Source organism: Grampus griseus (genome assembly GCF_964374135.1).
Source record: "Grampus griseus genome assembly, chromosome: 18".
Classification (NCBI taxonomy): domain Eukaryota; kingdom Metazoa; phylum Chordata; class Mammalia; order Artiodactyla; family Delphinidae; genus Grampus; species Grampus griseus.
The window spans coordinates 12,157,030-12,169,442 of record NC_139012.1 but is presented as its reverse complement, the minus strand read 5'-3'; the positions used below and the strand labels follow the sequence as shown (position 1 = coordinate 12,169,442).

Below are 12,413 nucleotides of genomic sequence, written 5' to 3'. Positions count from 1 at the left end.
CTACAGGGGGCAGGGTCCCCTGAAAGGGCACAGGGAGGGGCCCATGTTTGCAGTGGCCGCTCGCCAGCAATCAGGGGCCTGCTGGGTGAAGCCACTACTCTGGGGGCTCCACAGGAAACACGAGGACCCCAGGGAATCTGATGTCTCCTTAAAGTAAAAATCTGTTTTTCACATTGCCATACGTAAGTCTGTCGAGGCAAAGATGTTAGGCTGCACCCAACTAGATTTTGTAGAAAACAGCACAACTGAAGTTAAAAATTGTCCCGGTAACATACGGACTGGGGCTGGGTTGCTGACATCCCACGTGTACGCTCCTGGCAGTGACACAGCGACAGTTCCCAGGAGGGGCTGGAAGACGGCCCCCGGGAAAGCAAGAGGCGTTCCTGGAAGGCAGGGGCCCGTCCATCCCAGCTGGCCTCCCAGAGCCAGCCAGTCTAACCCCCCAAATTTCACGGGCAACCCTGCCACAGACGGGGCAACTGCTCCCCCCTTCTTCCCCTCGCACCTCCCCAAAAGTCAACTGGGCATCTTACCTCTGCAAACAGTGGAGAAATAATTGTAGATAAACACTGAGAGAAAGGCCTCTTTGGGATGTCTTTCATCTTGGGGGGCGGGGGGGGGGAAAGAGTAATGAGAAATATTTAATACTCACATTTGCAATAATTCAGTGAACTTCAGATACACGTCTGCTGTAGCATCTGCAAAGGACTGTCCTACTGTGTTTTCACTGGACTACGGAGGGCTACAGATACCACGCCCGGTGGAGAGGCAGCAGAGCGCCAGGAAGCGGCACCCTGCGTGGACTCCGGCGATGCTGAATTGCACCGCTGAGCCACGTATGGAGAGGACCTGACTGATGAGGCCTGGGAATGGCATGCACGTCAGAGCTGGCTGCTGGAAGTGGCTGTCCTATGACGGTGCTGCCTTCTGTTTCTTCTGCAGCCTCTATCTGAGCACACAGTGACTCCTGTCTGCTTCTCAAAGCAGGATCTGTGGGGTCACCAGGGGATAGCCACTGGTCTGCACTTGCTGAAGAGAAACTACACCACTGTGCTTCAAAACGACCCTAAAACTACAGCTCTTCATTAACTTAAACAGGCACAAAACCAATTCATCAAAATTAAGTACATAGGTACCAAAAGCAATAGATTTATTTTTAAGATTCCTTAAACAAAACTCAAGTCCCAAATTACAGGACCTTGATGAGTAACACCAATACGCAACACAGGCCTAGTCTCATCGAGAGAGCTGGAAAGTCGTTTCAAACACTAAACCCACCTCCCCGCTGCCCCGGGATGTGCAAGTGTCAGGAAATGCTGCTCTGGCGGCAGGGCTGCAGAGGGCAGCAATCAGCACCGCAGAGCGGACCAGAGTCCAGACTCGCGGGGCGGCCTCGCTGGGGAGTCAGACAGAACATCGTCTCCTGATCTGTCGATTCCCTGACAGCCAAATTCCACAACAGGCTGCACTGAGGGCCCACAAAGACCACGAAAACAGCAGGCTTCACACAAAAGCGACTCAAAAATGCTGCTGACTGATGCCAAGGGTTAGTCACTCTGCACGAGCAAACGTACCTTATTTCTTTCTAAATCCGACGGCTGCAGAGCTCCATTCTCAAGACTCTTTGGATCCTTCTCCCGGATCGTGAAGATCCAGTCCCCTGAGTCGCTGCCTCCAGATGCTTGGCCGTCTGTGTCCGTTTCCCTTAACACAGAAATGCAGGTGACCCCGTGAGTGAGGGCCAGCTCCACGGGGAGACCCCCCCATGCTCCATGCCTGCCTCCGGTCCTGTCCACTCCCCTCCAGGCCCTCCTGGGCTGCAGAAGCCGACCCTGCCTCCGACCTCACAAAGGAGACCCCGTGGGAACGCGGTTCCCATAGAGCTGCCGCACCCACACCGTCTCTCCCGTGTCTCTTCTCCTGGAGAACAGTCTCCACGGGCTCCGTCCCACCACACCTGAGCGCGCAGTCCTTCTGCTTGCTCAGCGCCGCTCCCTGCCTTCAGCCACAGGGCTTGGAGGCGTCACCTACACTCCACACTCCCACCTCCGTCTCTTACCTTCCACTCACTCCAAAATCTACCCGGCCGAGGCCCCCTGTCCCCTGCCCGCCTCTGGACCAGGAGCCGCTGTTCCCTCCTTATCATGCTGCCTGTAGGCTCAGCAGCAAATGCTACCACCGCTCACCCTCCTCCAGAGGCCCTGGACTCCTGGGGCCACACTGCGCCCAGATCTCCTCTGACCCAGCTTGCCCACAGGTTCTTCCTTCACGCTGGTGTCTCCCAGCATTAGGTCCTCGGCCTCTGGCCCTTCTCCACAGGTGGGTTCTCAGGGCTCCAGTGACCGTTCAGAATGGTGGCTCTAAACCCATACTGTCTGCCTAGATATCCCGCCTCAACACCACATCTCGACGCTGCTCTAAACTGGACACATCCTACTGGACGTCTGAACGTGTCCCACATCAAACCAAGCTTCCTGTGCCCTGGCCTCCCCAGACCAGCCTCTTCTCCAGTGCTGTCTTCTCAGTGGACCCGTGACACTGCTGAAGCCGGACCGTCCCCACCTGCGGTACCCAGACCCACGGTAAACGTCTGGACTCTCCCCGCCCGTCTCCTCAGCCCCATGCCCACCACCCTCACGGCTCAACATCAAGACCTCAGCGACGTCCTAGTCTGTGGTTCTCCCCCCTGACTCTGCAATGGAATCACATGGGAACCTTGAAAAATATTCTGGGTCTCATGCCACTGGCCTGGCACGTGGACCTGGGCCGTGGGTCAGCTCGAACTTCTGGCCGAGGTATGAAGGGGCGCAGGCGAGGATCTGACTTGCAGCACCTCCACTCCTGACCCCCCCTTCACGGCTTCCCTCTTCCTTCACGCCAGAGCAGTCGGTCCCGCTCTCCCCACCTCTACAGACCCTAGCGGCTCCCAGACCTAATTCATCTCTTTAGCTAATGGATTTCCTAGATGCTTAGCTTGACACCAGTTTATAGTAACTTCCTGGCACAGAGCTTTTACGACGCCAGGCACACCAGAACACAACACAGGATCACTAATACCCTCATGTATGCCTTTCTAGAAATATATGTAAAGCCATTTCACCTGATCAGTAGCATTTTAAAAGCAGGAGGTATAACGAAGGAAGAAGAAACCAGGTCTAGTTCTTTACGCACAGCTCTGTCACAGATTTTACTCAGAGAAACTCCACTGGCAACGAAAAGAGACTCAAAGACTCCCAAATATAGTCCCATACTAACACAAGAAGCACCATCAGCCTGGATTTTTTTTTTTTTAAAAAAGAAAAAGGAAAAGAAAAAGGAAACCCAAAACCCACCCCAACCAAGAGATGAGAATGAACAGGCCCACATCCAGTACGGCATGGGGCTCAGACACGGCCTGGGGCTGGGGACACACCCCCGGTCACGGACGTCCCGCAGGACTCAGGCCGCGTGGACTTACGTGTCCGAGTCTTCGGAGCTGGAGTCTTCGTGGCTCTGTTCGGCCTTCCACCTCTTGTACCTGTCGATGAGCTCAGTCAGGTAGGATGTTTTCTTTGCATTGCGGATTATGAACTTGTGCTTCAGTAACTCCTTAGCGGTGGGTCTCTGGAAAACAAACCAAACGAAGCAGAGAGAAAAGGCATGAGGTCAAGTTCTCTACAGTCTACTTGACTCCACCCCAAAGGACAGACTTCTGCCTCAAAACGCCCAGCAACCAAGCTGACACGTAAAGACAGAGTCCTGCTTCAAAGCTGTTTCCTTTAAGACCGAGTCAAAGAAGGTCATTTGGCTCCTGTGGGGGGGATCCCGTTCACAGTGTGGACAAGGTATCCAGTATCTAATGGGGTCCTTAACATTCTGGAGGTAACCATCTGATGAAAGCAGGAACCCCCTCCCCAGAAAAATGCATTTACAAAGAAAATGTTGCAGAGCATTTCACAGATCATCATTCAATCATCGTTGCTAACGCTGGCAAGAGAGAAAACATGTTCTGTATCACCTGGCTAACTTTCTATCTTACTGCTTGGCTCTATCCTCCCAAACAATAAGGTAAATGTTAATTGAAATCCAACCGGAAGAAAGCCAGGAGATACCCGTTCCTTGGACGCTGAAAGGGTACCCACGTTCTCTTAGTCATCAGCCTTCCCAATTCAGAAATGCTGGTCTCCCAGGTCTGCCTTTTCCCTTGTGATCGGGGTGAGGACTTCATCCAGGCTCTGGGCTCAGCACGGCCAGTGAACTCGGCCACTCGCTTTGCCCTTGAGAGTGGCAAACCCAACTATAGGGAGTATGCTTCCCAAGAAAACCACACAGCCCAAACGGGAGCGGCCGGCGGGAACACACAAATCACGCGAGTCAGACCGTGTCCCCACTTGCTCTGAGTTACTAAAGCTTCCTGAACAAGAGCCAGGCTCGCTTCTCAAACGCAAGCCTGCGCAAAACCTGGGTTTTTCAGGCATTTCTCAGTCCCTGTCCACGTGTCTAATTCCGAGCATCGCATCCTCTCCTCAGGGCGTCTGGGCTAGAGGTCGGGGTGGAGATGTGTGCACTGGGCCAGCAAGCCGACACCACAAACACGCTTGTCATGGGAAGATGTGCAGGCACGTGGGTGTGTGTTCTCGGGGCTCGGAACAGACTCCTGATAACAGCGTCCCGAGCCCCACGGACACAAAGAACAGCAGCCCGCCCGGCACGATGAGTGGTGTACTCTGCATCCCCTGGAGGTTCTTAGAAAACGCTGCATTCCTCATTGAATTCCATTACCAAAACTGGTATCACATTAGAAAAGCATGGTGCTCTTGTAAAACTAACCACATATTTTTAGATAAGGGTCCGTAAGAAGGCGGGGGGCGGGTGTGGGGTGGGGGGGTTGGTTCAGAAGTTTCAGCCTGACCTTCGGCTAACCCTGCTGGAAAACTCAGAAACAAAACAAGGACGTGTGGTGCTCCATGCAACCCCAGATACATAGACAACATTTTTTTTTTTTTTGCCGTACGCAGGCCTCTCACTGTTGTGGCCTCTCCCGTTGCGGAGCACAGGCTCCGGACGCGCAGGCTCAGCGGCCATGGCTCACGGGCCCAGCCGCTCCGCGGCATGTGGGATCTTCCCGGACCGGGGCACGAACCCGTGTCCCCTGCATCGGCAGGCGGACTCTCAACCACTGCACCACCAGGGAAGCCCAGACAACTTTTTTTAAAAAGCCCTAATTCAGAGAGAAAACTAGGCTAAAGCCATGCTGCCATCACTGCCACATGGCTCTCCCAGAGTCAACTCAACAGCAAAGACAGTAAGAAGGAAAAGGGGAAAGCAAGGTGGGCGTACATTTCTATCTCATTCCTCTTTTCCTTCCTGACACATGCCCAGAAGAAACTGAAAACATTTACTTTAAATACCTATTAGCCACTGTTTTTCAGGCCAGACTTTGCAGTTACTAAAACGGCTAAATAGCCTGACCCTCCACTATAAATATTAAAAATGTATGATTCCACATATAATATTAAGGAGAACAGTCTTCAAGTTCAATGAGGTATGAGATACTAGAAAATCTGAAAGAAAATAAGTAGATTTTTCATCCTTAAAAGATAAAATAACAATAAAAAACGAATTTGCAATTCAAAGCAATTAATCACACCCATTTAGAAAAAGAAAAATAAATGAAATCACGAAGACAGCTGATAATAGTGATTAAAGAAAAATGCCAAGTAAGATGTATCCTGACCAATCAGGCCCCAGAGGAGGAGACGCCCGTTCTGATCTCAAAATACTCACAAAGCTCGGCTCCTTATTCAAACAGGCCTCCACAAACTCCTTGAGGGGTTTGCTGTAGTTTCCTTCCAGCGTCGGGGGGTTGTTCTTTGGAATGAGGAATAAAACCTTCATGGGATGCAGCTCGGAATGCGGAGGCTCCCCCTTGGCAAGCTCGATCGCCGTTATGCCCAGGGACCAGATGTCTGCCTGCAACAGCAAAGCATTCAAAGAGACGTACTTCAGAGGAAAAGCATCTCAACGTGCTTCTAAGGTTTTGAAAAGGATACTCATTCTTGACTCAAAATAAGAAACGATATGCCTTTGGTATCATTTCAAAATAGGCAACACCCAGGCGAAAAGCTAACGCACAGAACATCTTCTGCCTCGACATGGAAGACGGCTCTTAATGATTTCTCCTCTTGCCTTTGCTGCTGGAGGTGGGAGACATCCCACGCTCATTTAGGTCCCCGAGTCAAGGGAACAGGGAACCCGAGGTGAGCGGGGAGGGCGTGTCCGGGGGCCAAAGCGTGTTTGCGAACCACCCTGTCCAGCGATGCTCAGAAGCCGGGCCTCGGACGGGGTTCAAGGCCAGCTCTCCAGCTGGTCCTGCGACCTGAGACAGAACACCCCACCTGTGGCGCCCAGCTCCCTCCTCTGTAAACTGGGACGAACGCTAAGGGTGGTCGTGCAAGATGCGTCACGTGGCACCCAGGACTTAGCGAGGATGCCCACACACCCACAGAGGTAGAGGACATCAACCTGAGGCATCGCCACATGCCCATCACAGGGTTTAAGAGTGAACAATCCGCCACACAGGCTGTTTTATCGCCGTTACAGCTTAAAGTAAATCACAGGTGTCATGACTTTTTTCAGTTTGCCAACGTAGGGGCTTTTAGCAACACCTAAAATTAACAATAATTACCCAATATCATGTACTAATTAAATTTTCTCAACTGTTCAAAACAAGTCTTCTCACGGTCTGGTCTATCTGAATCAGGATCCAAGCAAGGCCCATGTGTTGCTCTGACTGGTAGGTCAGCTAAGGCTCTTCTAATCTAGAACTGTCCACTCCCAGTCTCCCCAGTGCCACTGGCCTAAGGGAGAAAGAGGCCCCAAATTCCAGATTCCTCTGGCTCCTTCCTGCTGCCATGCATGCATTCTTCCGGTTCCTCACTTCCGGTTGAGTGACAGGTCAGTTACATCTAGAGCCTCGGTCATGTTCATTGTCGGCAAGAATGAGGCGCCGAGCAGGGCAGCTGCTGTCCAGCTGCCCAACCCTCCTGCCCGGCCCAGGCTGTGGCCACACCTGCTCAGTGCACATGAATGGGTTCCCTGACCGTGTGCTGGGAATGAGAAGCGCTCTGGTTCGCAGGCTTTCTCACAAGCCGAAACCAAGCCACAGCAAAGAAGACAGAAGCCGAAAGTGAAGCGGGACCCCACAGGCAGGCAAAGAACGGGGCGAGGGGCACGGCCTCCTGCACTCGGCCTACACGACCTCCCTGCTCCTGTCACAGCACCGCAAAGCCATCCTACTTCCAGGCAATTACGTCAGAACCTAACACATCCCTCACTCCCAACTCCACGGCAGGGAAACGGAAAGGCTGGAACGCTGAGCAGGTTGCCCCAGGACCCAGACGTTCCCAACCTTTAACAACCTAGAGAGGGCTCACCTGCCACGTTCCCACAATCCTAGGACGTACGAGAAGTCCTAGCAACAATCTCCCCTGGGCAGCGGTTGGTGGGGACGATGCCCAGCACACCTTCTACTTCCTTCTGTTCCAGTGAAGGCGGGAATCACAGACGGCAAGCCTTGTAAACTCTTTGCACTGTTTGTACTAAAGGGATGAATCTGGAAGATCCAGTATCGGGAGTAATGTTCCTACCTTCCTTTCCTCTGCTTTATTTTACACGTGCTCTACTTTAAAAATCAGCAGAGGTGTGATGTGTTCCAGGGTCCGACCCCCAGGAGGAGGAAGCTGGGTGCAGTGAGCATCTGTAACCGTGGCGGCCGCAGGAGGACAGGAGGAAGGGCACAGGTACAAGGAGAAAGGGCGAGTTGCAAGGACAGAGGCAAAAATGACGAGTACACGACTCCTATACGGTCGCGATTCCTTTCTCAAGTCTGTGCAACTCCGCAGCTGCCTGCCTCTCTTGGATTTCATTCAACGGCTACTGTTTGCTAAGCCTGCCACTCGACAACAACCTGGCTTACGGCCATGTAGATAGAGATGATCCCTGAGGGATGCACCTCCAGACCCCCCAGCGTCCCGTAATCACTTCAATACACTCTGTTTCTGGAAAGCCCAGCCGATGATGGTGTCCGCTAGCAGCCTATCACGGGAAACGAGCCTGTGCTCATTTCCTTCAGAGACCTGAGGGCTTGCTATCAGGCTCCGGGCCGGACAACTGACAGGCAGCAAGAATTCAAGGACCTGCACCTGCTTCCTGTCTGACAATACAGACCAACTGAAGTCGACCGATGTATAACAGCCTTCCCAGCCCCACCCATAACGCGCCTCCCAGGTCTTCAGAGAAGAGGCAGAGGCACTGCTCTCACCTTCTTCCCCTGGGAGGGTCACCAGTAGAGCCACATCAAGACAAGACGTGTGTCACTCCCCCAGGCAGCCAGGCCAGGAGCCCGAGCCTCGGCCCGGCCCGCCCCCCTGAACTTCTCTTTGGATCCTCCTAAATCAGCCAGGTGCCAGGCGTGCCGCTCTCGACCTCCCGGTGCCCTGGGTCCCCTTCCTGCCCCTGGCTTAGTGCAGGGCTGTCCTCCGTCCCTGGGACTTCTGTGGGGGGCTCCCGAGAGGCCTTCCTGCCTGCAGCCTCCCTCTGTAGACGTCTCACATCCTGCTGATGAATCTGGAAACCTCGACTGGCACTGGAATAAACGGCAAGCGATTCGGCATCATGTAGCAAAACCCATAAAAATATCCACCCTCGTTGAAAGCAATTCATTCCGCTTCTAGGAATCTACCCTAAATAAATTTTATATTTAGAAAACGGTAAAGGCTGCCCAAAATATTCAACAGCAGCATTACTTATGCTAAAGCTCAGAATGACTGCGTGGCTACGGCACATTAACTTCCTGAAGTATCAAGTACTCAACAACGATGCTGACACACAGACCCAACTGTACTTACGACATGCTATCACTTCATCTACAAGATATGGCATCAGATTTAGAGCATGTGTCTGGATTTTAAAATAAAAGTTATGTGGGAAAGGTCAGTCATTTTCCAAAGCAATTGAGGTGTAAGAAGAGAACTGTTTTACCACCATGTGGGAAAGATAGGAAATTTAGCTACTAAGAGAAAACAAACAGAGGTTTTCACTATGAGCCTCAGTCCAAAGTTACAAAGGCAGGTGCCCTGAACTGCAGATATTTCTCTGTGAACAGATTTTTTTTCTCCGTATGTGGTTAGTTCTGGATAGAATTCCCCTAAAAGGGACAACACAGAATTATCTGCTACCGATGAGCAACAGGGGTGAGGGGATGCGAGTGGGGTGCTACCAGGATACAACAACTCTCCAAATCCTTGCAGTACCAAGTTAAGTAAAAGTACGCTGCCTACATCTCTGCAGTCAAAATACAATGTAAGTGGCATAAAAAATTTATGTATACCAGATATTGTACAAAGAACTGCAAGAGGGGGACGTCCCTGGCAGCCCAGTGGTTGGGACTCTGCGCTTCCACTGCAGGGGGCATGGGTTCAATCCCTGGTTGGGGAACTAAGATCCTGCAAGCTGCGCAGCGTGGCCAAAAAAAAAGAAAAAAGAACCACAAGAGGAAGAGGGAAAAAAACATGGAGAACCCCAAGTAACAGTTACAACTAGTCAAAAACATACCTCATGGATTTAATAGAAACTATTTGCTTAATTAGAGGCAATATTTAGGAACACATTAGTAAGTGGCATCTAGAGGTATAAAACCATTTATGAGCAACTCCATAGCAATACACGGCCCAACCATCACTTCATGCTAGGATAAAACCTGTCATGAGTCCCCAAGCTGGATGCTTTTCCCACTCACATCCTTCCCCCACCTCCAGGGCGCATTAGCCAGGAGGTGGGTAATTCCTGGTCCTGAAGACGGACCAGGGGAGTCCATGGGCTGGCATCGGGAAAGGAGGGCCAGTCACGTGCCAGTGGGCAGGCTAGCCTTTCAGATTCCAACTGACGGCCAATCCCACTGTGTTTCCACTCATCTTTTTTTTTTCCATTAACACACCACTGTTTCCATCTTTCACCATGGTTAGACTGCAAACAGTTATTTCAGACATGACTGGACACCAAAATAACTTAGCTTGTGCTTGGGTACTAGGCCTACAGATGCTTTTCTTTTCATCTCATTTTTTCCAGTACTTTCCAGATTAAAGACTATGTGCTCCTTTTGAGACCAAAAAAAGGGAAAGTTATTTACAGGAGAATACTGACACTGGCCCCTCAGCCTCTACGGGAGTCGTTTAGTTAACAGGAAGTCTACCACGTTCTTCTCCTCAACCTACAATTCCAGCGCCAATGGCTCTCCTCTCCCCCAGTGGGCTTGGTCTGAATGTCCTTCCCTCGTCTCGGAAGGGCTGAAAAGCCTGCGTCTGTGAAGCCCTCCCCAGATCACTCCGACCTCCTCTCAGCACCCCCGCACCCCGTTCCCTGTCAGAGCGCCCGACATGCAGTGTCGCACTCACTCACTGAAGACGTAAATCTTCAGCACAGCGCTGGGCTCAGCTACGGCAAGGACAGAAGGGATGAGTACAGAGAAGGGGACAAGGCTCTCACCCAAGTCTCCAATCCATCCACTAACACACCATCCTAATATCCTTACAAAGGAAGGGGAAAAAGATGGAGGTTCTTCGCCGAAGACCCCGGCTCCATCGTTGATCCCACAGGCTTCCCGGGGGGCAGAGCAGAGCTCACTCCTGTGGCCCCATCTCCACAGTCTGGGGACTCCTTACACTAAGCCACCTCAAGTCCCCTTAAAAATAATATGCCTCTTAAGGCATATGGGCCAACACGACTTAGACATGCTGTGCTCAGCTCAAGAGCTGAGGTCGGCATCTTCAGCCCTGGCAAACGACAAGGGGCCAAATGCACGGGTCCCAGAGACGACTGTGTCAAGCAGGGCTCTAGACGCACACACGAGACTTAAGGCCAGCACCCCCTTCAGTTCAGGGACGCGAGGATGCTGGTGAGGCAGGTACAGTCCATCCTCACCCCAACCCCACCTGCCTTTGAGAATCAGCACGTGTGCCCCAACATGGAACTGCCGAGAGCACCCTGCTTCCCCAGGGCCCCCGGGGCTGCAAGCTCTCGAGCTGTCACGCGGAGACTAGTGGGGACACTGGCCAGACAGACACGCAAGGACAGACGGGGGGACTGGAAAGAGGCCGAGTGTGTGTACCGGCAGAGCAGACGTGCCCGTCAAAGAGCGTAACCGCCCCGCCAGACGAGCCTCAGACGGGGGCAATCACTGGAAACAGGTCTTTCGTCAGGCACTGCTCCAGACAAGAGCGGCCAGCCCAGGGGCACATGCCCCCACCCTCAGGCCCCAGCCTCTGGCAGCCTTTCCTGACAGACCTCAGGACTCAGGTCCTGAGCCTTATCTGCACTTCCCACACCTCCTGCGTCAACAAACCTGGGAAGAGAATTTCACAGACATCTTCACAATGAGTTCCAGCTAAGAGCTGTTGGGTCTGATCCAAGCAAACGGAAGGACTGGCTTTTGCCATAAGCCAGAGGAAAGGGTAAGGGAGGTAAGGGTTTGCACGAAACGTGACGCGCTTTCTTAAGCTCCCCAGCCAAGCGTGCATTCCCTGTAAGTCTGCGACAGTGTCTTTTCATCTGCCTAAAAAACACCGCAGCATCTACTGATCACACAGGAGCATTCTGATCTCGACAGCTCCAGGGAAAAGGTGACAAAGTTTCACGATGCCGTGGGATTGCTACGGTGCCGAGGCCACCTTCAGCAAACACCCAGAGAGGCCCTGCCCAGGAAGAAAGGCGGGGGAGGAAGGTCTCAGGCAGCCCGGACAATTCTTGAAGAAGCGTCAGGTGAGCCGTGGTGAGCAACACTGAAAAGGCAAGATCTGAATCCTGAGTCACGGGGGCCACGGTTGACCAGCTCACTGACCAGAAAGGAAAAGAAGAGAAGAATCAGCGGGGTGTAATCAGATGAGTTAAGAGACTTGGATTCTGGCCCCAGCCCTGCCAAAATCTAGATCTGAGAACTTTGATAAATGGGCCTCAGCTTAAAAAAAAGAGAAGGAACTGAACACCTAAGTTCCTGTTGAGTCTTCCAACGATACGACCCCAGGAAAAGGGACAACAGCAAAAGCTGCTGCTGACATCAGAAGTAGCTATGGCGGTAAACCCACCCCAGGGCCAAGGCGCCCACAGGCAACAGACACACCAGAGACTAGACAGCTCTGCTACCTTGAGGGCTGAAAACCTAATCGTCACTTACTGGCCATTGGCTACCAAGGCCACGAGGACGCCTATGGGAGTCACGGCCACCATTACAACTCAACAGTGAGAGGGCCGGGTCCACCTCTGCCGCGATGGACACGCACCCCAGCAACTTCCAGCACCAATGCAACAGCTCACCACACCGAGCTTAGGTCCCCAGGAAAAGCCACCCTTACGCTCCGTGTGCAATGCTTCACAAGGTG

General features: G+C 52.5%; 1 protein-coding gene across 1 annotated transcript in view; it reads right to left on the bottom strand.

Annotated features, from left to right (window-relative positions):
• The window catches only part of STK24 (serine/threonine kinase 24), a 102,204-nt gene that overhangs the window by 5,726 nt on the left and 84,065 nt on the right, over window positions 1-12,413 (bottom strand). Inside the window, exons 6-9 of the mRNA XM_082675413.1 lie at window positions 5,767-5,952; window positions 3,458-3,603; window positions 1,575-1,704; window positions 534-602 (exon numbers count right to left, since the gene is read on the bottom strand). Of these exons, the coding sequence (XP_082531539.1) occupies window positions 534-602; window positions 1,575-1,704; window positions 3,458-3,603; window positions 5,767-5,952 (531 nt within the window). The remainder of the gene's footprint in view (window positions 1-533; window positions 603-1,574; window positions 1,705-3,457; window positions 3,604-5,766; window positions 5,953-12,413) is intronic.